The following is a 26,940-nucleotide window of genomic DNA, read 5'->3' as shown; positions in this document are numbered from 1 at the left end:
CATCCGCACTTATTGGTTCGAATTCAACCATCTCATCTGAATATTCTCTTCGACTGCGTGATTCATTTAATTAGTCATCTGTATTTTTCTCAATGTATTTTATATTCTGGTGGTTGTTTTTTTTTTGATGGATTAAAGAAAATGAGATGGAGAAGAATGTTTACCATGCAGGACAACGACCGTTTAGGTTTTCTTTAATGTGATGCCAACAGAAACGACAAATCTAGGTTTATTCTTGACCTTAGTAAAAATGCTAGTATATATATATATGTACTTTGTTTGTTTTGGGTTCTTGGGGATGTGTGTGTATATATATATATAGCTTTCTTTCTTTCTTTCTTTGGTACCTGATAACCACATGCACAAGGTCTAAAGTTTCGATCGGCAATGTCTAGCTCCTCCATGCACAGAGGACATTCAAAGTCTTCTTCATCAGAGTCAATCATGTTTAAAGGATTAAAAGGGTGAAAAGTGAAATAAATAAAAATAAAAATAAAGTCAATAATAAAGTAATTATTCACTTGGTTTATTTTATTATTATTTTTTAACCCAGTCAATCAACGAGCTTTTTTATTTTTATTTTTATTTTTATTTTTGAGGAATATGAATATGAATATATATATATATAAAGAGCGTGAGGATTGTAGCATAGAATGATGTCAAGTACGTCATCACTTTTTTGAATTGAATTGAATTGAATCGAATCGAAACCAGTTGGACTTTACAAAGATAAAAGAATTACATATGTATCTGTATGTATATATGTATATATACAAAAGTATGCTTTTTATGATCTTGTCTATAATAGAGTGATTTTGTAGTGATATTGTAGGTATATATATGCTTTATATACAAAACAAAGGATTCATTTGCTTTAATACAATATATTGTTCCTTCTTTTTCTTCTTATTTCTTATAATACCTTCTACGCCCATATTCTGTATATTTGAATTTAAGCAAATTACATATATATATATATATATATATAATGCATACACTGAAATTACACTCACTCACTAACTCACATATATTTACAATTCAAAATGCATATGTATTTAGATTTATTGCTTTCTTTGGGACACAACAACAATCCATCATTTTCAGTAACATTCGGTTCTTAAAAACGTCGATGTTTAAATGGCTCACTCTTTTATATATATTTTTCATTCTGTTTTCTGGATTGAGATTTCAAAATGTTTCAATATTCAATGTGTGCAGTAGCAAAAAAAAAAGGTTAATTATCACCTATATGTAAGCTAACAAATATATTTTAGCTACTACCATAGTGTACTAGCAAAAGGGAAATAAGAAAAATAAGAAGAAGAAGATGAAATATTGGAGTATAAACTTGAGCACAAGTATACTACATATTATATTGGTGTATACATATTTGTAATACACAGTACAAAAGTACTATCTTGGCCTTAAATTAGTCCTGGAAAACTTAAGACTTCTGTACACCTTTTCTCAAAATGATGTCGCAATAAAAATTTAAGTTGTTGCACTTTTTTCTCTTGAAGTACATTTATAATGAGCTATTCGTTTTATTTTGAGAATGGAAACGACCCAATGGATATCACTGGGAATGAAGATCCGTACAAGTTAGAGGAACTTGCATCCTATAACGCTTATATCGAGGCTAGACAGAAAGTGATGATGGAAGCTGATCAGGTTCAACTTTTTTGGAACACAAAGCTACCAAAAGAAACTGATTCCAAAGAGGCAAAAAAAATAACATTATCAAGAACAAACGAGTCAGTAATGAAGTTAAGGCACATGTCGCTCACTTGGTTGATATACACCCAAAGAATAGCGTCAGAGCAGTCGCTCTAGACTTGGGCTTAGAACCAAGAAGTTTACAACGGTGGTATAGTACCTGGAAGAAAGGCCCAGACTCTTTGTTCAAAACTATTGGTCGACCAAGAATTATCGAAGCAGAAGGCGAACTGGCAGAAGCAACGAGGAACGCTGTTACAGAGTTTTATTACAAACAGCCAACCGCCACAGCTGACCAGCTACTTGGTCGATTGACTAGTACTTTTGAGGGTCTATCACTTTCGAAACCTACACTGTATTGTTATTTGAATGATCTTTAGATTTTAAGTTTGGAGAAAGTGCAACTGTAGTTTTTAGAGGGAAACACTCCAGAGAGGATTCAGGCGAGAAAGAAATGGGTGGAGGAGATGAAGAGTACGGGCGTAGATTACATGAACAACTGCGTCTTCATTGATGAGACAGGATTTAATGTAAATCGGAGAAGAACTCAGGGATGGGCTCCGAAGGGAGAGTCAGCTATTGTTAAGGTATTTACGGCAAGAGAAAACTCGACCTCAATATTGGGTGCTATATCAAGTAACGGCTTGATCAAGGTTTGTTTGAGAAAGCCTATTCCCCCTTCGAAAAAACGAAAGCTAGCAGGAGGGGCTAAAGTACAAACAAAAGACACCATAACTAAACATTACCTGAGATTTATTGATGATATTCTCGAAGAGATGGATAAATATCCTGAAATGAAGGACCACTACTTGTTGATGGACAATGCTCCCATCCACACATCTAAGTTGATTAGAGTTGCTATTGAGTCTCGTGGGTATAAATGTGTCTATCTATCACCCCACTCCCCTGAGCTCAACCCAATCGAGCAATTTTGGTCGGTTGTCAAGAGTGGTGTTAAAAGGGAGTTTATTCTCAAGAAAGACATGCTTCCTGCTAAGATTGGTGATGCTTGCAACAGTGTATTGCCGTCATCCTTCAAAGGCTTCGCTCGTTATTCTGTGAGACGTTTTGATGACTGTTTGAATTGTCATCCTATTTAATAAAGATATGATGCGACATATTTTTTTCTGAAAAGTGCAACAACTTAAATTTTTATTGTGCAACATCATTTTGAGAAAAGGTGTATATAGATTATTTCCCGGGCCTGACTTTCATTTCAAGTGGTAAGACAAAAAAAAGGTGCTCTTCTTATTTTACTTGTTACATAGAACAAAACATAATAAATTCGTTATAGACACCACATGTGTAATGTAGTCTAGTGTGTGTGTGTGTGTACTTGTGTTTACATTTGTGTTTGTAATTGTATTTAAACTCTCAACCTTCATCTATACTGTCATTTGTTTGTATTTGTATTTATTTGGAACTTATCCGAATTTCAGTAGGTGGTTGTGTACTTGTGCCTTTTTTATTTCTTTTTTGTTCAATTTATTGCACTACACAAATAGTGACACTGAAATATATACATGTGTCTAAAGAAGACTTCCTGAGCCACTTGTGACAAAGTCATCATCATTATCACATTATTATCTTTTAGTATATACATATACATATGCATATGCATAATGTCGGCTCATTATTACACACAAGAGACCAAGTAGAAATACAACAGAAAGAAAAGGGCAAATAATCATTTGTGCAAGATATTAAACCAAAATATATATATTTATATTATATATGAATGTATATTAAAAGATATATAGAAAATAAAGAAAAAAATCAAATAGGAAAAAGGATATACAGGTGAATGGGATCATGGCAAACAAGATAGGGAGGCTACATACATACAGATGATTTGCTGGCGTCTTCTTCTTCTCCTTCTTCTTCTTATTTTTCCTTTGTCTCTTTTTGCTGCTAAAGGAGTCTAAAAAAAGGAAAGGTGGATAGATAGAGGTAGAGATAGAGCACGAAAGTGAGAAAGAGGGAGAGAGATTGGGTAGGAGGGTTGTAAAGGAAGGTGTAAGAATATATGGAATAAATGAAAGTTATGATAGAGGGAGATAAAGGAAAAGAAGGAAAAAAAGAAGAAGGGAAAATTGTAGGATATAAAAAACAATAATAATTGACAGCCTTGAATTTGCCTTCTTTTTTTTTCTTTTTTTTTTTTCTTTTATCTCAGCTCAACTTCTTCGTACTTTGCTTCGTGGCGTCTTCTTCTATTAAATAATGCTGCAGGGAGACAGGTACGTAGAGTAACAGTTCTGAAGCGGACAACGCGAAACTTGGTGACCTTACTAGATTTGATTCTCTGGATAAACGAAGATGTGTCGATAATCTTGTCAATACGCAAAGCCTGCTGTTTATCGATCAAAATCATCATGCATGCCTATTATATACAAGCAAAGACGATTGTCAAAATCCATTCATGGATATAAACCAATATATACATATATAATGTGTTTAAAAAAGTATAATCACTCGAGACTTACTCCAACTGCCATCACAACACCAAATGTACTACTTGCAGCAACCATAAACATGATACACTGCTGGTAAATGACAGCTTCCTTCATGGGAGTGCCTGCCATAATCTGACCTGTCATCATTCCAGGTATGTTTATCATTCCCATAACGCTCAGTTGTGTGATTGTTGGGAGCATTGCCATTCGAATGGTTTCTACAGCCAAAGGAAGTGAGGCTTCAAATCTTGAGGCGCCATAAGCAAGTCGTGTTTCGAGAAGAGGGGCATGAACGCTTTTTTTTTTGATAAAATAAAAACAAAAAAGTTTAAAACATTTATGTGCATAAAATTAATTTTGTTTTAGAAATGCAGGTTTCATATATACAAGGAAAACATTTCAATGATTGTGTTTTACCTGACTTGATCTAAGCAGCGTTCTGTTGCCATGGCAACACTACTCATTGAGTTACCTAGCAACATGCCCACTATAGGAATAAAGACGGTTGGTTTCCAGAATGGATCTTGCTGAATTGCAAATGCTGACCCCAGATATGCCACAAGACAATTACTTGACAAGAGAATGAAAAACATTACTAAGAACTACAAATGTATGCATATGTTATTTGGTTATATTTGATGTGAGACCATGGTTGAAGAATTATCCGAGATAATCAGATAATGTTTTAGTTTTAGTTTCTGTTTATTTACCAGCCCATCGAATGTCTTTTTTGCCCTGTTGAAGACGAGTTCGTATGTACCGAGAATGACGAGTACAACTAACATATGTATAGGTTGTTTGTTTGTTTGTTTGTTTATTTTGTATTAAGGTATTAGAATAATGATAATACCAGTGACAGAAATAAAAGGGTTAATTATGTATCTATTCGACTTACGAGACAAAAATAGGACCACGTATATATTATCGGTTTTAAATACATCGTCAAGTACATATCCCTAAATATAATATAATTTTTTTAAAGAAAAATGTGTCAGTATATCTATACATAATCAGATCTTATATATTATATATTTAAAATCTATTTTATAGACAGGACCCTGACCCTTGCTCAAAAATCTAAAAGAGAGGGAAATAACCAATTATTAGAAAATGTAAGGGTTACTGTACCATCATCGTCAGTTGAGCCACACATCGAATTCCGGATACTATCAAGGACACTTCAAGCTTTACTCCCATAATTAGGCTGATGAATGCTAATAAATCAGAGCAGATACATATATGTACATATATAATAACAGGATGAGTAAGCTTTTCTTTTCTTGTTTTTTTTTGGTAACTGAATTTTTGTTTCAATACTAATGTAATGTAATGTAATGTAATGTAATGTAATGTAATGTAATATAATGTAATATAATATAATATAATATAATATAATATAATATAATATAATATAATATAATATAATAGACTTCGGTTTACCAGCAAAGATAACAAATGAAGAGGCTTCAACTACATTGATCCAACCAAGCTCAATTTGTTCATGTTGTGACTGATTGTCCAAAACCATCTGATAAAAGAAATATTTATATTTATAATATATGACAGCCGTTTATTCTTCTTCTTTATTGCTTTCTTTTCTTTTCTTTGTATTTATATAGATATATATTATATATAAATATTTGCACAATATAGACAACAGTCAAAAAGAAGAAGAAGAAAAAGATTAAAAAAAAGAAGGATAAAATATAGAATATGGAAGAGGAGGAAGAGGAGGGAAGAAAGGTGAGATTAATTTGGCTCGGATAAAAGAAAGAATTACCAATGAACAAGCCAAAAAGAAACCATATTTCTTCCTGCTTTTTTCTTTTTCTTGCTTTAAAATTTCAAAGAATTAGATATCAGATCTAATTTTAATGTCCACTACCGAGTGTCGTCACCCCTTGTGTTCCTCTCCTAAAGGTAACATTCTAGTCCTCTTCCAGAATTGACTGTGCAACAGATTATTGTAATTATTATTATTATTATTATTATTATTATATATGTTAAATAAATAGATCTAATAAAGCATTGATTCTTTTTAAAGTATAAAAATAAATATATATATAATATATATTTAATATATACAAAAAGGCTTGTATTTTTGTATTGGCAGTTGTATTTGCACTTGCCCTTGCACTTGCACTTGTAGATAATAGAGAAAAGAATCGATTAAGATTAATATTAATACAGTGCAAAAGATATTAAATAACGTTAAAATACAGGCACCTTTAATAACCCGCTTTTAATCTTTGATCTGATAAATATATATAAAAGTTTTATAGTATAATCTCATTCTTTTTATATTATATCTGTATTTTTAAAATCTATGATATGAAGAAAGGGGAAGCAAGTCACGTCACACTATAGACTACGGGCGCACTACGGGCATTCTTTTTAGTAAATCGTCAAAAGATAATAAATAGTATATAGATATAGATATACAGGGTTGTGTTATTATTATATAATATCTGTGCAATAAAAGATGAGCATTGAGGTATATAATATATATATGTTTTTTTTTAATGTATTTTATCCTGGTTAAACTATAATGATCTAAGCATTATGTAGTATAGTACTTTGGAAAGCGGTTCTCAAATCACCTTTCTATTTTTTCTTTAAATATTCTCAGCTTGTAATTGTGTACAGAGCTTATTTGTACATTGAAGACGTTGTACACATTCATACACACATACTCACATAAATATGCTGTTAGTTTGTGTATTGTATGTATCATCTGATCGATCAGAACATCACTCTCTATACAAAGGCTATCCAAAAAAAAACACAGATCCTGTTAATGTTTACTCCCCATAGTCTATCACACTACCAAGCACAATCCCACAACCACAAATTAATTAAACTAAAATCAAATAAAATAAAATAAAGACTCTTATTCATTTTGATCGACTATCAGATGAGTTCCGTTTTTAGCGGTTGTCCAAAAAATAAGATGAAAGAATCTTTCAATACTACCTATTATGTTAATGCACATAATGTGTATATATATGTATATGTGTCCATTTGATTATCTCTCTCTATAATAAACTCAGGTATGGTTAGCGACACTATTAGATCTATAGATAACAAAGATTTTGATACTAACATGTAGAGAGAGAGGCCCTGGCCATTTTTCATCGCCAGCAAAAATCTCGGCAGCTTTCAAGACCGCCAGCAAAAATCTCGGCAAATTGCATGCGTTTGACGAGACCGATAAACAAGTTTCATTCTTTTGTTCAAGTTATTTTGGCTTTTCTGTTCACATAACAGACAAAGCATGGCTAAGATAAAGAGGTACTCTTGTTCAATAGCTGTTGAACCTGATATTTCGATGAAAGCTGATTTCTCCAGCTTGTGGCAGATAGAATATCGCGTTCATGGCAATAATGTTATGTTCTTGTCATTTGACTAATGTATAAGCATTGTTGTATCTCATTTTGACATGCTTGGCTATATTTGACAATGCTTTTATTCTTATACTTGTTCACTTTTGCATCTCTGCTGGGAAATATTGTGTGAGGACTGTGTGTCAAAGACTGTTGGCCAGCAATGGTTACAAAATGGTAGGAGATTATGAAAAAGCGTTTGCTTTGTTGTGGCATACTTTTCTCCCTTTTTCTCACGACCGCACTTTTTTCCCCTTTTTTCCCTTTGCTTTGTCTTACGGTGTCATGATTATCGACGAAGCGATTGATAACAATGGTAATAAGAGAAATGGCTGGAAGTCTATTAACACGTTGGTCAAGGATAATAAACTTGTTTCTCTCTAGGTAAAAATTAAGTACTCGTAGTAGAAAGACTAGACACCAGCCGTCATTGTCCTTTTCGCAACAAAGTATACGATAATTTGGACTCCCTGAGCAACCACATTAAGCGATCCAAAGGTGATTGTTTGAATAATACAGATATTTGATTAAATCGAAGATAAACACATACACAAAAGGTTCAGTTGCTCATCTAAATTATGTTTGCCAGATGATTCCGATAACGACGTTGCAAATTTGTCCATGGACCTTATTGCTGTTCCAACAGTCAAGACAATAAAGCACATACTGGATAAAGTGGTAAGCAATGTCATACTTTGGGAGCATTCTCAAGCCATTATTAATGCTCGTCAATCAATGAACTGTCGCTTAGATGATAAAGATAGAAATGCCTGGATCATTGACAAAATGGAATTTGAACCATTTGCCTTGACATGCTCTGATAATCAAGATAAAGTTATAGGATACAATGCGCTCAGTCACGCTACCAACATTAAGAAGATGTTTAACAATGTATTTGAATACAAAGCTATTTTTGTGTAGAGAAATAAAAACAATTAAAAAGGTATACTATAGACTTCGTGAGAACTTGTGTAGGTTGCTTATTTCAAAAAGAATAGTAAATAATAATAAAACTTATATGTTTCCTAATTCGTATTTCAGTATGTGCTTAAGTCATCTTTATCATAATGGTGGATCTTCCAGGAGTATTGTTATTCTGGAAAGATCCAGAAAGACTAATTGATCTGATACTTCTCCAGCCCGATCGGCCAGAGAGTTTTTGTAAAGAATAGCATTTATGCTATTGGTAATATTTTAGTATTCCGACCCAGATCGGGTAATGTTTCATAACATTAATTTAATTGTGGTTGTAGTCTCTCAATCAAGTGTTCACACAATAAAAGAAATATGTAGATGAAAGTATGATGATGCTATAGATATAGTATATGTACTTTTATATCCCATGTTATGGTGATAATGATAGCGGTAGACAGATGAAAACTCAAAAATAAGATTTGAATAAAAAGGATTCTTATCTTGCCAATCATATCACACCTTGTCTGTCTACAGTTAATTTTATTATTGGCGAGACTTCCCTACACGTGATATACTGCCGGATATCAAGGGAGATTCTAGCAAGGAGCTTTTGGAGACAACTTATGGCAAACTATCTTTATAGTCAGTCACTGAATAGATATACGAGTTTTGTTAGGAAGAGAAACTGTCTTTCTTAAAGATCGGTATCTGGACTTATTTATAATACCGGGTTTTCACTAGTAGTCACGTGCCGCTAGCGCCAAATAATATCTTAAAGGCAGATCCGTTTGACTGGAATAGCTGAGGATATTATTTTATCCTTCAGTCTTACTCTCAGATTCAGCAGTATTCAATTCTCATTTACAGCAGCCATCTTATCGGAAAAGCGCAAGCGCATCGAAGGGGACAGAATGAAACTAAACGTTTATTCGAACTTTGCATCACTCATTCATGGTTCGCCGCTTCGTAACTTAATCTTGCAATTAACGTATTTCCAGTTGAATGATGAAGTCTCAACTTTACTAAACGGCGATTGGCAACATGAGTCGAATCTCATTTTGCCTGTGCTCGCGTTTTGGCTGATGCAATTCTGTTGAATGTATCATCTAGTGTAGCAATCATGATTAACACCATTGAAGTGTACGGAATTACAAAAAATGTGGATATTCATTGAGATGTGCTGGTATCTATGTGTTCCTCTTTACTTCCAGCGACAAGCATTTATTATGATGTTTGGCCTTGTGTTCAGAGCACTCAAGATTGATTCAAGCCTGTCATCGGGTCTTTATCATGCACTAGACTTATTACTTTGAGTATTCATATCAATATCCCGGAAGACCCCAAAATCGGTCCATTATCGTCAACAATTACAATTTTGCCACAAACATCAAACATTTACGTTGATCAAGGAAGTTGGGAAAAGGCAGTTGCACTTGCTTTGAACAGCAAAGCATCTTCTATTCACATATCTTACCTCATTGGTCAAATGAAACAATTACATGTGCAATTCCACTATCCAACTTCATATATACTTTTCTATGCTTCAAGCCATGTTGCCATGTGGTGTTTTTGTCAGCCGTTGACTGTGTTCACATATGCAGATTTCGAAGGCATCAAAAAATCAATTGACAACGATAATTCCAGCATGATCGCCTCACAGATGTTTCAAGAAATTTGTTATGAAGTGATTAATTTCCCTACCACTGCAAAATTGAACAAAGCTCTTGTCGTCAACTCTGTGGCGGAACTCAATAATAGCAAAATAAAAATCTTATTTAATAGTCTTCTCACCCTGTTCGGAGACAACGACAACATACCCATTTTACAACATCGTGATCTCAACCACGTCATGCAATAGATAGCCCAAACTATGGCTTCTGATATACCCAAAGCTAAATCAAGTGGTTCTTTGGAATGTTCGTGAACGAAAAGATACATTAAACAACCTGACAACCCATTGTCATCTTTCCAGAAACATAATGTTGTATTTGGGATACTTTAATATCCGATATAATGCACGAATCCAGACAGAAAGTACCTGTCAAAAAAGAGGTCGATATAAGAGCATCCAAATAAAAAGATGTGATTTCAGGTTTAGATAAACCGCTGTGGGTGTTCTAAGCAAGCGACGAGGGACTTCATTTCTAAAAATATTAAATATGTTTTGGTTGTCTGTGACATTGCTTGTTGGAGACACTGTATATGTAGTTTGACTTATACCTGTGATACATTCTCTGAATTTTTTTTTAATTATTATTAATCCTTAGTAACAATGATTTTCTCTCTGTCGGATGAGCAATAAATAAGACCAAAATTAATTATTACGATAAGAAGAATAAAATAAAAGCGCACACTTACTCAAATATAAGACATTTGTATTTTTTTCTTTCGTAAATTTTACTATTAATCTTCTTACTAATAAGCAAGAGAGTAAGAAACGTCTCTTTAGTATTCTTGTCTTGGTATATAAAAAAAATGTAAAAGCAAAAGTACAATAAGGCAAGTGTAGTTAGTTGTACTCACAAACAAGGACATCTTGTGTTTAAATTTATATCATCTCCGCATCTATTTATTTTACGCTATTGGGTAGAGATTATTTTCAGTTCCCTATTTATATACTCCGCTTTTTTATTATATTATTATTATTTTTACAGAAATCCAGTGTATTGGTAAAGTGGCGGTATGCTGTACAACACAGGCGGACACTTAATATAAAGAAGAAGAAGAAAAGGAAAATACGATAAACTTTCTCTGGTACAAAGATTTTGTCTATTCTTCATCAAAACAACAACAAAACAGAAATCCCTGGTGTATTTAGACGCAAGAAGTGAATATGATCTGTATTTTCGTAATTTTGTTTCCGGTATACAGTTGGCTATAGAGTTTATATATCTCTATCTGTATGTAGAAACACACACACACATATATATAGCTTGTGTGAAAAGTGGGGTGTGAAAGTATGTAAGCATATGTACTTTGTACAAGAAAAGTCTGGAAGCCGTGTTACAAAGTAAAACTTTATCCTGTTTGTATATATATTTGTTTTCTATGGAACCATGCCGATTCCATAGGTAGTATAATAGAACAAAATGGTAAGATGTTTTCATCTTGAATATTGTGTTACTTGGTCAATCTCTTCCGCACAAGCGAATTCATACACGTACATATTGTAATGTTATTTATCTGTGTACACATATTCATTATAAAAAGTGCTAAAATATTATGCTTATTTGTCTGTATAAAAGATCATGCAAAGAATAAAAACAAAGTATATATATTGTTTATACATTTTTTTGAGGGGGTTTTTTTTTGCTATTGGCAAATTAAGGGGGGGAAGAAATCTTTATAGCTACTGTTTTTGCTTTTGTTGTTTTTGTTAAATGGGGATGGTCAATGATAGCTTGTACTCTTGTCAGATTGCGTGACTTATATCTTTTGGTACAGAAGCCCAGTCCTTTGAATCTTTATATTTGGATGTTAGGTAATTCAAAATATTAACATTAATATTGATATAAATTTTATTTTATTTTATTTGTATATTTAATTATTTCATTTACCTTCAGGTGAAATCAAATATGATGCTACTTGTTCTCTCCATTCATAAGTACAGTCAACAGAGTCTGTGAATATATCCGATTGTCCGGGAAAACAGATTCTTTCGAAAGTATTGGACTCCCGTGTGTGGCACCCAACAAAACTAGGGTCAATTATACAAGCTGTTTGATCGGGATGCACAAACAACCTTGGGTCGTAGCACTGCCATGCACACAAGCTAGGATTCTGATTTAACACATATTGGTTTCGCTCGTTTGAATCTAAAGAGCTGCCAGAAATGTCTTGGAACTGGTACATGTATTCTGGAGGATTGTATCCGCTAGAACTGTACATAATCGCACCCTGCCCGGTACTCAGGAAATTATTGTAATCAAAACAGTGACTTGGAGTAGACGGCAGATGAGATAAATCCCCAAGCCTGTCGTCCTCGCAAAATGCATCAGGCAGAGGAGTTGTCTGATAACCTTCGTCGGTTGGCATTGGCACAGCCATTGACATTGACACTGAGGCTAATGTTGATGTTGATTTTGAGTTTGAGTTTGTGTTTGAGGCTGTTGTTTCGGGTGATCTTCTCTCGACTAGCAATAAACTGCTCGAGGAAGAACGAGCGCAGGTTTCTACATCAGAAACCGTGTCAGACATCCGCTGACCAGGAGAGCCATCGTTTGTTTTCTGTTGAGAATCATTTGCTTTCTCGGGTGCTTGTTTGTTGCGGTAACTTCTGCGCTTGTATTTGGCTCTTCTGTTTTGAAACCAGGTAGTAATTGTCTTGCGCGGTGTAGACATCTGGTCAGCCAAACCTTGAAGTACATGCTGCGAAGGACTTTGCTCTTCTGCATAACGTCGTTCCAGCAACGCTGCTTCAGTGGCAGAAAAGCGTCGACGATTCTTTATTTTGGGGGACCATGAATCATTGCCACTATCGTAAGCAGGGTCTTCATTTGATTGGAATTGCTTGGGTTTTTCAGACATGTTTTTTGAATTATTATAGCAAATAATAATAAAGATAGTTGAAAATAAAAATAAAGTATAAACTAGGGTAAAGCAAGGTAAGGTAAAAAGAATAATAAAAGAAGAAGTAAGAAAGAAAGAAATGAAGAAAGAAAGGAGAGATTGTGATTCCAAAGTAATGGGCTTCTTTACGGTATCCCTTTTAGTTGTTTTTTGTCTGTTTGGTTCAAAGTGATAGACAAAGGATGATGTTTTCTTTTTTATTTTCCCTTTTTTTTGGCTTTAAAAAGGAAGAAGGAAAAAAATGATCTTTCCTGTAAAGAGATCATGATGAAAGTGAATGCATGGTTGATCTAGAATATATTATAGAGGAGTTCTCTTGAAAGGTAGTCCATTTTTTTTAAGATATTTATATTGAAAGTTTGATATGTGATCTTTGAGGAGTTGCGTAGATGTTGAGCATATTGAATGTGTGAGAGATTTTGATGATCTGGTATGTCTATTGGCAGATCAAAATAGGTCACTAACCACAAGCATTGTAGATAGGAAAAGATCATATATCATTGATAAAATGAAATCTTTTAGTTGAGTGATATATCAATATCGGTAAACAGACCTAAGAAAAAAAAGAAAAAAAAAGAGAGCAATATAGGGAGACAAGGTCATCGTAGGATTATATTTCACAAGAGAAGCTCTTAGTTGTCTAGCTAGAGAACATAATTTATTCACTGTATACGGGTGCTTTTCTGCATACATATATTACTACAAGAAAAAAGAAAATTACGGTCGTCTCTTGTTTAGTTTCTAACCTTACTGACCGTGTCTTTCTACAAAGAATATCTTGGCTAAAACAAATAACAGTAATAATAATTGAGCTATTTATTTATTTATTTATTTATTTATTTTTGGGTACTTTATTTTATGCACTACATATCTCTGTTTGGTTTAACATGACTCTGTTGGAACGCTGCATGACGTATTTGATGAAATAAACATGCCCATATCCATGTGTAAAACATCAAGTAAGTTCCAAGAAGAAGTCCAATGAACCCCAGAATCAGATAAGCCAAGCCTCTATTGAACCAGATTGGATATTCTAGCCCCAAACACCACGAGAGATCCAGAGACAGCGTATTGTTGACCATCAGTAATGTTTCGTCAAAGCCTGCTACACTGCAGAATCCAAATATGTAGACAAGTCCCAAAAGAGCTTCTCCAGAAAACCCTGTGGCATAGTATACCAGGTCTAGCCACTGAAGGATAACACCCAGTTCATGATCGAACCATGGATCATCATCAATCTTGTTGCTCATTTCATTGCCGAGTCCCAACTGCCCCAGACCACGTCCGAGATACACCAGACCAAAAGCAATACCGATAGCCGATCCAATACTGAATACATGACTGGCAAAACAGACAATATGGGCAACCAATACGCGCCATTGTCGATAATAAGTGTGCTGACATGTCTCACAATGCAGGTCGGTTGCGGTACTAAGAATACAGTTCACATGCGCTTCCCGCGGACATGGGCACACTCTAGCCCACTCTGGGCCCGTTGCTTGAATCAATTGCGGTCCAATGGGTCTCTCGAGTTCATCTGGTGGGTCATCTTTCCTGAGACAAATCAAGCACTGCCGCCGTTGTTGCTTTACTATGTGAAGTGGTATTGCCACCAATTCAGGTCCAGATACAAGTGAAGGTAGAGAAGACATGGAGAGAAAGAGAAAGCAGAGTTATAAAGAAAAAAAATAAAAAAATAAAAACAAAATCTAATAAAATATAATGCCTCATCAAGTGAACTAGAAAAAAAAATAGCAACAGCAACAACAAAAGACACGCAGAAATAAAGAGGTTTTTTCTTTCTTTCTTTCTTTCTTTCTGTGAGTGGTTGGGCAGTCGGGTGGGTGTAAATGCATGATTATGATAGAAGCCAGCAATATTTTTAATTTTTTCAAGTAAATAATAAATGTGTATATAAATATATATATATAACATGGATGGTTTTAAAGAAGTGGTTTGTGGTTTAGTCTTTTGTGTTTGCTTGTTTCTTTTTTTAAAAAAAAAAAAGAAGCAGAAGCAAAAACAAAAGCAAAAGCAAAAGAAGGAGAAGGAGAAGGAGAAGGAGAAGGGGGGGGAATAGTGGGTGCATCGGTATATTTGACTATTCAATCCTCACAGGTTTTCGTGGTAAGGTTAAAAAGCTAGACCTTCCAAATTCATTTTCTGTGTCGTTCTTTTTCCACAACTTTTTGATATTCAGTACATACAAGATATATATATATATATATATATATATATATAAAGAAGCTATTAGGATAAATAAAAGCAGAAGAAGAAGAAGAAGGTTGAAAGTACCAAACACTTACAAGACAAGCTGAACACCAGGGATTAGCACCCGTTTTTTCTTCCAGAACTGTAGCAGCAGAATCTAGCTGTTTTGAGCAACGTGTGCAAGCCAAGCATTTTATATGCCATCGAGTTGCCTTTGGCCCTTGCTTTTCCTCGTGGATCGATACTATCCGCTGACAACAGCCAGGACATGTTTTTGTCGTCCCGAACCGAGGTAACGGCCGACCTCGACTGCTCATTAGAGCTGAAGGAGGTACGACTTCATGAGCAGGTGAAACCAAATTTGGTACGGATGGTGGGGATCCAACACAACTACGGTTTGTGCTGCTGCTGGTGCTTGGACTGGGACAGGCACTTGTGGTCGTACTGCCCGTTTGATTACTGACCAGAGAAAGCGATGAACCAAACATAGATAGAGGCCCAGACCGTAAACTGAGCTGAACAGGCTGAGGAACAATCTTCATGTGTTGTGCCAAGGTTTCATTATCATGTGTGAGAGTAGTATTTGTACACTGCTGGCAGAATGTGCCCTTAAGATCTGTGTAAATTGTGGAAGGCTGAAGTACTTTTTGGCAAGAAGTACATCGAAAACACTAGTAGACCAAACACACACACACACACACGCACACAAATAAACACAGGTGTAGATTATTATTATTATTAGTATTATTGTTATTATTATTGTTGTTGTTCTTGATAATAATAGTAAAAAAACGAGTGTGATTAACTTTTGTATATATTATAGCCTTACTCTCAGATGAAGAACAGAAGTTTGGATTCCAAGATATGAGTCTGTTATCGAAAGACTACATCGCGTACAGCTTCTAAAGGTGTATGTTGATGGTGCACACTAAATAGAAAAATATCACATAGAGAAAAATAGACTGGTTTAGTATAATACTTGAATTAATTAGGATTCTTTCTTTTTTTATAAAAAAAAATTATTTACTTTTGGATGGTATATAGACTTGTTAGGATCTACGTAAAATGAAGTGTCTTCGAATGGCAAGTGACATTGGGTGCATTGAAGACATTCCCAATGATATCGTACATTGCTTTCTGGTAGGCGCACCGTTTTTCCCACTAGTTTTTTATTACACGAGTGACAGTTGTTCATTTTTGCTGGTGGAATGATAGCAAGGGTCGGTAAGGGACGTCTGGGTGATTTGGAGTGAGGTATATATCTCGTAGACCCCAACGAAGGGGAGTTTTTTAGTATCTTCTTTGGTGATCTTTGTCCAGGAGATGATGGTGGAGATTTAAGATTATCCAAGCCAACGATACTTCCCAGGTATCTGATTTTTCCCCCCAGAATTTCAACACAAACAAGTAAGTTTTCTTTTCTTATGCATTTATGTAGACTTTGAGTATATACAAGTATTATACCTTGATTGCCACCTATCCACAGAAGGTCTTTGGACTGATACTGATTGACCAGCTATTAAAATGTGTGTAAAAGGTTTGATAGATTGATACAATATGAATGATACTTCTTCCTTTTCTTTAAATATAACATATATATATATATATATCGGAGAATTTATATTGATAGCTTTAATGTCTTATTTTCTATTAAAGAAGAAACTTACACAAAACACCACAACGAATGCATTTTTCTGTGCAATTTAGTTCCCCACAGCGGCTACAAAAGGTCATTAGGGGTAATATAGTAAGATGAGCAACTAAAAGGAATGTGAGGTAGATAAAGCTGAGCAAGAAAAAAAAAGGATATTTTTTCCCTCCTTTTTTTCTGCTTAAAGAGATTCCTTATTTATATTGAAATTTTTAAAATTAATATAAAAATAAGAGTACGTAGAATGATCAGACCTGTCCAAAGTAAAATTGAAGTGCATCCTCAAATTACTGCTGAGAATCCAATTGATTTCTGTCTATAATATATATATATATGTGTGTGTGTGTATAATTTATATAAAAACACAGCAAATGTAGGAAAGTAAGTATCCTAATTTATTAACCATAGCCTCCATATTCTTCTTGCCCTTCTTTCACTTCTTGTATTCTCAAATCACCATTAAGCGATCTTCCTATATCCGTCTTCTGTTTGATTTATCGGTCTCATTCTCCTTATTCATAACAGAATGACACTTGTATGTAAAATAGGTAAAGAAGAAGAAGAAATTGAAGAAAATTGAAAAGAGAAAGAAAGAGTTAAAGAGGTGGTTGTGCCTCTAGTAAGATGATGTGCTTATTGATTACTGATTACTCCTTCCACTAATTCAAGTGGTTTGGTATAATTGAACAAGGCATGGCCATATATATATATATATATATATATATATATATATATTGTAAGAGTCTCGGTGATTTTGGAATACAACTAGTAACATTTCTTCAAAAAAAAATATAAAATTTAATGAAACCACAACTTTTTCCTTTTCTATCCCGATTACTATTTCTTGGAGATAATAATAAAGTGGTATATATCACAAGGCCTCCTTTATATAAGTGACAGTACTTTATTCGCATTCTGTACATAGTCTTTGTTTGATGTTGCCAAACAAGCTGGGACCTTACATGGTGCAAGTAACTTGCTTGTTGGTTTTAAGCTTACATGCTCACCCAGCATTGCAAAACAACAAAACCAGACAGTGTCCGAGTAAGTATTCCCGATGGTCAAGAACAGATCAACCACCTCTTGCTGAAGATCTACACGGACCTTATTACTCATAAATAAACGTGTTTCTTCAAGTATCTCCAAAACTGTTGATTGAGGCAGTGGCACATGTTGTGCAATGTGTGAAAGAGTAGATAGTATACAGCACTGGAGTCGATGCGTATACGAGAATGACGAGTAAGAAGGCAAAGCATTAGCGTGAGTGGTTTGGGCTAGTAGCAATTTAAACCGAGGCCAGATGTCATTGACTACTCGCTTGGAAATGAAATCTCCTGAAATAGATGACAGTGTCTTTATAAGTTCTGTCGCATTAAACGCAACGAAATGCTCGTCGCCGAGTCGACTGATTATAAAGGGCCACAGGCTATTGATGAGCGTATTGAGTTTGACAGGTTGATCAGCAAGCACTACCGCACCAGAACTCAACAGACAGAGCATTTGTGATCGAAGGTGGCTAGACTTTGCAGTCAACATGCTCCCAACCTTTTTCATAATACCTAGAGTCATCGTTTGTTCTTTGGATAAACTCGGCTTTTTATCTTTTACCGGTTCTTTCTCTTGCTCTTGCTCGCCTTCCTCATTATCATCTGCTAAACTTTTCTTTTTACTTTCTCTCATCATCTCTTCTTCCAATACTTCATGCAACTTTGGTGCTTTGTTGGCATTCTTTTGTTGACGATCAATAAAATAACGGCCAATCTCTTCCAAAGTCGCCACATCATCTTCCAACTTGTCTGCCTTATCTTCCCACGGATGACTAATCAATTCCTTGATTTCATCAGACACCCCATCTGATGGTGTCTTTTGGGAAACCTTTTTATCTGAAGTAATCAAAGGCTTGTCCGGAATACCGCTGCGCAGAACCTTGATGATTTCAAATAATACGCCACAGAGCTGCCCACACAGCCAGTCATCATACCAATAACGATCCAAGGCATCATAAATCTCTTCCACCGAATCTTCTAAATAAACAACTGCGCCCATGCCTCCAATGCGAACAAGTGCCCTGAGAACAAGCGGTGCTCGTGGATTAGTCACCAACATGGTTATGCGCTGTGAGACCATGTTGATTACATAGTCGATGTTTGCAATCGAAAGTGCTTTCCCATCCGGCTCTCCGCAGACATGTGCAATATTGTCTAATGTGATGAGTGCAAATGTATGGACAAAAACGTTTGGAGAACCCAGGTAGGCCAGAAGAGGATAAAGAAGGCTGATGAGCTCCTGTTGGATAATATCATGTCCAAGAATAGACGCTACCAATCCGATTATCTTCAATTCAAAACAGATTGTCAGTATCTGTGCACTCTCTCTGTCCAGCCCCTGAGACGATGCCGATTGTTGCACTACCGCCTTTTGATCATCACTCGCATTGCTAGAAAGTGAAAGAGACATTATGTCGTGTAAAAGTCGAAGGGCAGTATCCTGAATATTATTGGTGTCTTTTTCAATCGACAAGAGCTCATCTTCCTGCAGGCTTCCGCCTTCCAATAGTGCGTAGACTACAAATGCGGCTTGTGGCTGTGTTTCTTCTTCCGCGTTCTCTGCAGAAAGGTAGCGCATGAAAAAGTCAATCCAATGTTGAAGATCTCCGTTTTGTCCAATTACATTAAGCATGCGTGCCATCTGTGCCACTGTTTGGTCTGTCACAAGATATTTGAAGTGTATTCTTGGATATATCTGTCCGTGCAGCCGCGTGTTTTCCTGCAGGTCAATATATTTACCCTCCGATTTTTCATCCAGCACATGAATACTGTCTGTGTCTAGTGCAAAGGCAGTCAGCCAGCCATCAGCACTCCGCTTCAAGGCAGTGTCTATCACACTCTCAGCGTGGTGTCTGAGTAATAACAGATAGCCGATTATGAGAGCCATAGCATCACTTTGCATCTGTCCGTCTCCGGATATCAAACATCTAGGAAGGCGGACGATGTTTTTGTAGAGCTCTTCTTTCATTACAGGCATAACTGTATCAAAGTATGTCGAGGATTGTGAGATATTGTACATTGCTTCTTTACACGCAGTTGCTACTTGTTCGTATGGGTCATCTCGGTGCATTGCCAATGTGGCTACCAGTAGATCCACACAGTTATCCAGCATTTGTGCACAAGTAGAGAGAAGTTTGTTCGCAAATCTCACATACGCTAGTCGTGCTCTCCATTCGGTATGTGTCTGAGTAATCAGGATACTTTTTAGCATGGTCTGGAGCTTCTCTTTTGTTGAAATGTGCCAGTCGGTGGCTCTTTTAATAGTATCGTCTGAATTTGTTTTTGTGGTCGTATTTCCATTATCTTTTTTATTGATGTGCAGACTGGTTATATCAATGGAATGAAGGTCCCTCATGGATCGTACATTGTGAATTAACAATTCGTTTTTATCGTCTCTCATTACAGCTTGAATCACATCACCAAGGACATCAAGAGTTTTAGCAATGATCTTGTGGTTTTCTTTCTCTTTCTTTTGATAAATCGTTCGACAAAGAGTTGATACAACACCAGGAAAGAAAATGGCGATTCGATTGATTCGGCGGATGTTATCTAGCAAGAGTTTAGACAGCGTCTCGAGGGCATTGAGTCGTAAATCTCTCCCGACATCGCTTTTGATAATATTGAGAAGATTAGATACACATGAAGACAGCATTGGTTGACAATGATCTTTACAAAGTTCTTCCAGTCGAGGTCGATAAAGCGTATCTGCTGATGGTACGAGTTGATTATTTGCTGGAAGTATAGTCGTAAAACATTGAAGAGCAAGTTGCTGTATTTCTTCTGGTACTCTGTCTGTAAACCATGCAGAAGGAGGTTGGATGCATGATGAAAAAAGTGGAAATAGTTGGGTTTGCTCTTGAACAGAAAGACTTGGTTCCCATGATGTTCTTGTGAGCATAAATAGCATGCATTTCAGCCAACCTTCAAGGAAGCCATGTGAAGGTTTAATGTTGGAACGAACAATTGAAATAAATGTCTCTAACAATGAACGAGTAATAAGATTAATGAGTCGAATTTCGAAAACTTGTTCTGGATCAACAACAGTCTCTAATGCTTTTAAGAGCTCGTCGAGGTGACGCGTTGGTGTGCGAATATTAGAGTCATGAATTAATCGGGTTGAGTCAACTAGAGATTCACATATTGGTATAACATTTTCAAGGGTTTTTAGGCGAAGTTTGTCGAGTTCCATGACCAGAACTTAAACTTTTATATATTTCTTATTTTTTTTTCTCTTTTTGTTCCTTATGCTTGAACTGGGAGAGTGAGGGAGAGAGAGAGCGAGCGAGCGATGTCAGCTCTCACGTGATCATGTGGTTTAAAAATCTTGTTATTCAGAGCCCATGGTTGCTCTTACCGAGCCGTTTTTTAACAAACGCAAAGAGACATCCTGGCGAATCCACAAGAGAATTCAGCACCAAGCCAAAACTGGTAGAATCATCCAAAGTACTTAATTGACAACAAATATACTGACCAATGGGTGTTGTCTAGGTCTGATCCTTGGCATCAGTACCAAGCGTATGGATCGACTGATCCAGCTTATGCATACTACAGTTACCAAGCTCAGACACCAGAGCAGCAAGCCTACTATCAAAGCTATTATCAAAGCGCTCAGTATCAACCACAACAACCATCAGGAAGTGATCCGGGTACGGCAGCTTCAGCATCACAACAACCAGTCTACGACTATACATATGCATATTCTCAAGAGCACGCTGATTATTATGCTCAAGCGAGCTATCCTCAACAATCGCCTTCTTTGTATAGTGGATCGCACGATGCTAATGCACAAACAGGTAGTTACCCTTATCCATATTATACACCTCAGCAAATAGCTCCACCGCCTCCACCTCCACCACCTCCACCACCACCTGTCAACAACACTCCGCTCGGGTAAGAAGACGAATATTTTTCTTTCTTTATTAATAAAAAATAAATAAAAGAGTTACTTTTACACAAACGCTTGTATATATCTGTGTGTGTGTTTATAGGAGAGGATTATGTTTGTGCAAATTTAAAGTACTCATAAAAACGGACCTTTTTTTAGTATACCCACATCGACCATAAGTACAGGTACAACCGAAAACAATACGGTTATGAGCAGTCAACAGCAGGTACAACAGAATCCGGCCGAAGAAGTGACTCAATTGACAGAAGCATTGTCGTTCACTGCTTCTCAAACGCCAGCTATCATTCTAGGTATATAATGAAGCTAATGATTTTTTGTTATCATTACCCAACTTGAATCTAAAATAAATCTATAGAACCTGTAATTCAAGGAGAGCCGAAAAAGATGAACATGTTACCACTAAAGCAGCCTAAAATTTCTGAAGAGCCCGCTTATGTAAAAGTTGTTCCTCGCTCAGCTCCAGTAGTAGCCGAAGAAGACAATTCGAAACCCCCATCGGTAGATTCATGGCCACCGTCATTACAGTAAATTTGATTATATTGAGAGAAACATTGTAATGAAGCTAACGGGACTTTTTTTATTATAATTATTATGATAATAATAGACAATATGTGGAAGATGTTTTTAACAATTGTTCGGCTGATCGTAGAGATCAAGCTGAACTTGAACTACGCAATTTGATTATTGAGAAGCATAGGAAAGGTGAATTATTGACGACTGATTGGAGTGAAATGGATCTACCGAGGTAAGCCGAACAAAATGAAAGAAATAAAAAGAAAGAAAAATAGATGTGGTCAAAGTCATTATTATGATCATTACGTGTTCTGATTCTATGTGATGTAGTGCGTGCCAGGCAATATCAGCAAAGCGATTGAAGAAAAAGAAGTAAATATCCAAAGCTAAATTTTGGTCAACGTGAATGTGAATTTGGATGTGAATTTGGATTTTAATGTAGAGGATACTGATGAGATTAATAGTAAGAAGAAGGAAACATTTCAACTTCCTCCACTTGCTCATACGGCTGAGGAGGAAGAGAAGCGAAGAAATCGGCTGAGACGATTCCATGATGACAGTCTCAGCCGGCGGACAGAAGCTCCAAGTCTTCCGGCTGTGGTGACTAGTGGGACGGTATGGTGACTTTAAGACAAATCGTCCACAAAGCCCATGTTATCTAATAAGCTGTATATCTTTTTAGGAACCCATGGATTGGGACAAACAGACTATTATCGGAACTTCTGTTAAGCTAGAGAAACAATATCTACGACTAACTTCGGTAAGGTTGAAAGTTCCGGGATTTAGGTTATTAACAACAAAAAAAAGAAAGAAAAAAAAAGAATAAGTGTTTATAAAAGTGATAAAATATTAGGCGCCTGATCCTTCTACAGTTCGCCCACTGCCAATTTTAAAACAAACATTGGAATTACTAAAAGACAAATGGAAAGCAGAGCAAAATTACACTTATATTTGTGACCAGTTCAAGTCGATGCGCCAGGACTTAACAGTAAGTCAGGATATAAAGTATGGATAGAGAGAATGACAAAACACAAAACACAAAAACACAAAAACAAAAACAAAATCAACACACGTAAAATCATTTCAAGGTTCAACGGATAAGAGATGAATTCACGGTCCAAGTATATGAGATACATGCTCGTATCGCGCTCGAAAAGGTAAGATAAACAAGCAAGCAAGCAAGCAAACAAACAAACAAACAAATAGTAGAGTCAATATTTTTCGTTTACTTATCCATAAATAGGGAGATTTAGGCGAGTACAACCAGTGTCAATCACAACTAAAACAGTTGTATATGCTTGGAATTCCTGGGAATGTGATGGAGTTTACAGCCTACCGTATTCTGTATTTCCTTCACACTCAAAATTGGTCTGGTGAGGACAGCTGAGATTCCTGTTGATTATGAGTTTGCCCTTCCAATACGAAACTTATTTATTTATTTATTTTATTGACTTGACTTGACTTGGCTTGACTTGGCTTGGCTTGTAGACATCAACTCTATTATGGCCGAGGTGACACCTGAACAAAAGAGGGATGAAGCAGTGCAACATGCATTACAAGTCCGTTCCTGTCTTGCCACTTCGAACTATCATCGTTTCTTTAGGCTTTACACTAGTGCTCCCAACATGGGGGGTTATCTTATGGATCAGTTTATCGAACGTGAAAGAGTGCAAGCATTGATTATCTTGTGCAAAGCGTAAGTAGGAAATCTTAATAGGCCAAAAAAAAAAATATAATAATATAATAATATATACAATTTAAATGAGGGAAATACAAGATGACTAAAAACATGGGATTTATAGATGTCGTCCTGATCTTCCCTTGTCATTTATTCAAACTGAACTGGCATTTGAAGATCACGAACAGTTGATTAAATTTTTGATGAGCCAAAATGCCCACCATTTAAGACCAGATCCTAACTTACTTGACACAAAGGCCGCTTGTTTGGTCCTTCTAGAGAGTGCAAAGAGGTACAAGAAGATCGACATCAAGGGGCAAATGTGAGACACAATATAAGAGAGAGAGAGAAACAAAAAAAAAAGATAATAAATAAAAATAAAATAAAATTATAAAGATAGTGAAAGAAAGAAAGAATATTTAAGATGAAACGCACAGTCAAAAAAAATGTATAAAAATATTCATAGATTTATATAAAAAAAAATCAAGCAAGTTTTACAATTTGGTTTTTTTCATAGATAGAATGAAAGGCAAGATGGGGAATAGAACTATAAAATGTTAATAAAAAAATGTGAAGAAAAAAAGGGCAGAAATACTAAAAAGAAAGGTTAATATAATATACAAAAAAAATAAAGAATAATATTATAAGGAAGGAGGGGGCCTGATGGGAATAAAAGAAAAAAAGGGAAGACAGGCGTGTGACATGGTACAAGTAGAAAAAGGAAAGGTAGAGAGAGAGAGAGAGAGAGAGAGAGAAAAGGTACAATACAGTAAGAACTTTTTTGTTTTGCTTTGCTTTGTTTAAAGAGAACATTTGTGTGTGTGTGTTATATTTCCAAGAACCCTTCTGGACCCTGCCACAGGTTGATCATCACTGCTGTAGTCAGGATGATCGAGAACCGGCACCAGCGTAAGACTGCTTTGAAAAGACACCGAACAAGATGTGCTATCCTGCCAGAAACACCAAGAGATTCTTGGGGAATGGCCAGGTCACGGCACAGATTTTCAGCATTGGGAAGATCAGGATAGAGTCCGGTTGTGGGAGAACCATCGTATGGTACTAGCATATTGTCTTCTTGGTCTGAAAGACCATCTTGACTATCATATTCGAGGAATCGCATAGCTTCGTCAATCGCCCCTCGGTCATTGATACCCACACTTGAGAGTGCGGTCTCAAGAGTATAAGCTGCGGGTGCGTTGTAGAAAGATGTGAGGTTTCGCTCGGCCAGGGTGGCAAAGCTTTGAAGATTTGCAAGAGAGCAAGAAGATGAAGGAGGTGAAGGGAGATCGGGGTCGGTGAGAATCGGAAGGTCTCCCATACCTTTGGACCATGTTGATTGGAGTTCTCCGAGTAGAGAAGTATTTCGTTCGAGAAGGCTTGCCTTTACAAGACTACCGCCGGGGTGCTCACTCGGGGTCGGTGTGTGTTTGCCTGACCATTGGCCACGGTCCCGCAGCTTGGACAGAACATGTCGGTGATCTTCGAGACTCTCATTGAGCTCTGCAATATGTGTAAACTGGCGCTGGTATCCTTCCTGGAGATCTTGGTAGCCCTGTTGAGTAAATTCAAATGAGTCAAATTGCTGGCGCAGATGATTTAGATCATGCAGAGCACTCGTTAGACGCTGCTTTATCGCATTCTTTGCAAAAGAGATGGCGGCATTTTCAGTCTCAAGGCGGGCCAACTTCTCGGCCAGTTCGACAGCAATCACACTATCGTCCTGGTCATAATGTCGCACACCTTCTGACGTTGCTCGCTCTGTCATGCGCTGTTCTCCGTTCAACTTGGCATGACGTGTGGCTGATTCGAGCTCTTGGACCTTGACGGCTGCCTGGTCAAGACTCTCTCGTAGTCGTTCAATTTCTTGTTCGAGTTCTTCTGATTTGGCTTCGTTGGCTTCATCCATCTCATTTGACTTGTGAAGAGCTCGTTCGAGCATTTGTTCCATTTCTTTATTTTTGCGTTCAAGGGTCTCGATGAGAGTCTTGCGAGCATTTTGGGTGGTAATAAAACGCATGTCGTCGTCGTCGTTGTCGTCGTCGAATCGTGATGCCATCGAAATTTGCTCGAGCATCTCTGCTTCGTTTTCAGCATGGTAAGCCTGTGCCTGTTCAAGCAAATGCTCATATTTGGATTTGAGAGCCATGTTGTTTTCCAATAATGATTTTCCGATTTCTGCTGCTAAAAGAAGATCTGAAGAAATTATGTGGTGGCGTGAGTTACAGGACAATTCAAAGTAGAAACGACTCGTAGCATATTTACACATATACACATACATATATCTACATCTATATCTATATATCAAAAAAAGTTGTACCTTTTTCTTTCTCTTTCATAGCACTGTAGGCATTCTTTAACAACGCTACAAGATCAGCCGCAGACTTCTCAGCAACCCAGGAGATGGAAGACATGAAGGAAGAGGTGGAGAGAACTGGAGAGGCAGGCTCTGTGTCAGCATCGATAGCTGCGCACATACCAACGGGGGATAGAGGAGCGGGTCGCTTTGAAGTGCCTAACATTGTCAAAGATTGGTGGGAGAAGAAATGAAGAAGGAAGAAGTGAAAAAGAAAGGAGGGGGGGAAAGAAGCAACAGAGGGAAAAAAAGGTTGGGAAATTGCCATGAAAGAATAAATATTCCAATGTCGGAGTCACCAAAATGGTATTTTTTATTTTTTGTTTTTTTCCCCACCTTGGAGAGTACCACAAGTGTTGACAAGCCCTTTGAAGAAAGCGACCCCATCAACTGACCATGTCCAGTCCGGGCGTTTTCCATACCCGATCAAAGCTCTCATTCCACACAATCCAAATCCATGTCCCACAAGAAAGCGGAAGAAAGACCGATGGCCAAAAATAATAATATAAATAAATAAATAAATACATAAAAAAAAAGACTAA

At 36.4% G+C, this 26,940-nt stretch overlaps 9 protein-coding genes across 9 annotated transcripts; 4 read left to right on the top strand and 5 right to left on the bottom strand.

Moving 5' to 3' along the window:
• Positions 1-1,530: 1,530 nt before the first annotated feature.
• On the top strand, positions 1,531-2,096 carry PHYBLDRAFT_169127 (Homeodomain-like DNA binding domain-containing transcription factor; the record flags this gene model as incomplete). The annotated part of the gene is made up of 2 exons (XM_018436009.1): positions 1,531-1,671; positions 1,746-2,096. The coding sequence occupies 2 exons, from the start codon at positions 1,531-1,533 to the stop codon at positions 2,094-2,096; spliced, it is 492 nt and encodes a 163-aa protein (XP_018290905.1).
• Positions 2,097-3,406: 1,310 nt separating this feature from the next.
• Positions 3,407-5,872, bottom strand: PHYBLDRAFT_77996 (hypothetical protein). Its single transcript, XM_018443322.1, has 7 exons — positions 5,613-5,872; positions 5,301-5,386; positions 5,068-5,128; positions 4,883-4,950; positions 4,590-4,774; positions 4,203-4,467; positions 3,407-4,099 (listed from the first exon to the last, which is right to left on the bottom strand). Exons 1-7 carry the CDS (start codon positions 5,698-5,700, stop codon positions 3,884-3,886), a joined length of 969 nt encoding a protein of 322 aa, XP_018290904.1. The 5' UTR covers positions 5,701-5,872; the 3' UTR covers positions 3,407-3,883.
• A 1,003-nt stretch (positions 5,873-6,875) lies between these two features.
• PHYBLDRAFT_65209 (hypothetical protein) lies at positions 6,876-8,476 on the top strand (the record flags this gene model as incomplete). The annotated part of the gene is made up of 5 exons (XM_018441415.1): positions 6,876-6,895; positions 7,282-7,409; positions 7,590-7,871; positions 7,961-8,053; positions 8,145-8,476. The coding sequence occupies 5 exons, from the start codon at positions 6,876-6,878 to the stop codon at positions 8,474-8,476; spliced, it is 855 nt and encodes a 284-aa protein (XP_018290903.1).
• Positions 8,477-8,622: 146 nt separating this feature from the next.
• On the top strand, positions 8,623-10,328 carry PHYBLDRAFT_146185 (hypothetical protein; the record flags this gene model as incomplete). The annotated part of the gene is made up of 5 exons (XM_018431603.1): positions 8,623-8,716; positions 9,025-9,112; positions 9,297-9,436; positions 9,517-9,610; positions 9,770-10,328. 5 exons carry the CDS (start codon positions 8,623-8,625, stop codon positions 10,326-10,328), a joined length of 975 nt encoding a protein of 324 aa, XP_018290902.1.
• A 1,554-nt stretch (positions 10,329-11,882) lies between these two features.
• PHYBLDRAFT_65211 (Homeodomain-like DNA binding domain-containing transcription factor) lies at positions 11,883-12,997 on the bottom strand (the record flags this gene model as incomplete). Its single annotated transcript, XM_018441416.1, has 3 exons — positions 11,883-11,932; positions 12,028-12,350; positions 12,666-12,997. The coding sequence occupies 3 exons, from the start codon at positions 12,995-12,997 to the stop codon at positions 11,883-11,885; spliced, it is 705 nt and encodes a 234-aa protein (XP_018290901.1).
• A 905-nt stretch (positions 12,998-13,902) lies between these two features.
• Positions 13,903-14,691, bottom strand: PHYBLDRAFT_146183 (hypothetical protein; the record flags this gene model as incomplete). Its single annotated transcript, XM_018431602.1, has 1 exon — positions 13,903-14,691. The coding sequence occupies one exon, from the start codon at positions 14,689-14,691 to the stop codon at positions 13,903-13,905; it is 789 nt and encodes a 262-aa protein (XP_018290900.1).
• A 449-nt stretch (positions 14,692-15,140) lies between these two features.
• On the bottom strand, positions 15,141-21,137 carry PHYBLDRAFT_146182 (SAND-like domain-containing transcription factor; the record flags this gene model as incomplete). The annotated part of the gene is made up of 6 exons (XM_018431601.1): positions 15,141-15,224; positions 15,346-15,921; positions 16,080-16,178; positions 16,278-16,623; positions 16,715-16,766; positions 17,864-21,137. The coding sequence occupies 6 exons, from the start codon at positions 21,135-21,137 to the stop codon at positions 15,141-15,143; spliced, it is 4,431 nt and encodes a 1,476-aa protein (XP_018290899.1).
• A 1,918-nt stretch (positions 21,138-23,055) lies between these two features.
• Positions 23,056-24,371, top strand: PHYBLDRAFT_113116 (hypothetical protein; the record flags this gene model as incomplete). Its single annotated transcript, XM_018428328.1, has 6 exons — positions 23,056-23,127; positions 23,221-23,355; positions 23,456-23,524; positions 23,611-23,740; positions 23,856-24,063; positions 24,170-24,371. 6 exons carry the CDS (start codon positions 23,056-23,058, stop codon positions 24,369-24,371), a joined length of 816 nt encoding a protein of 271 aa, XP_018290898.1.
• Positions 24,372-24,871: 500 nt separating this feature from the next.
• On the bottom strand, positions 24,872-26,837 carry PHYBLDRAFT_146180 (hypothetical protein; the record flags this gene model as incomplete). The annotated part of the gene is made up of 3 exons (XM_018431600.1): positions 24,872-26,238; positions 26,363-26,557; positions 26,735-26,837. The coding sequence occupies 3 exons, from the start codon at positions 26,835-26,837 to the stop codon at positions 24,872-24,874; spliced, it is 1,665 nt and encodes a 554-aa protein (XP_018290897.1).
• Between the last annotated feature and the right edge of the window lie 103 nt (positions 26,838-26,940).

The sequence above is a fragment of the Phycomyces blakesleeanus genome (assembly GCF_001638985.1).
Source record: "Phycomyces blakesleeanus NRRL 1555(-) unplaced genomic scaffold PHYBLscaffold_12, whole genome shotgun sequence".
NCBI lineage: Eukaryota > Fungi > Mucoromycota > Mucoromycetes > Mucorales > Phycomycetaceae > Phycomyces > Phycomyces blakesleeanus.
Note: the sequence above shows the minus strand (reverse complement) of the source record. Positions and strands in the feature narration are given on the sequence as shown.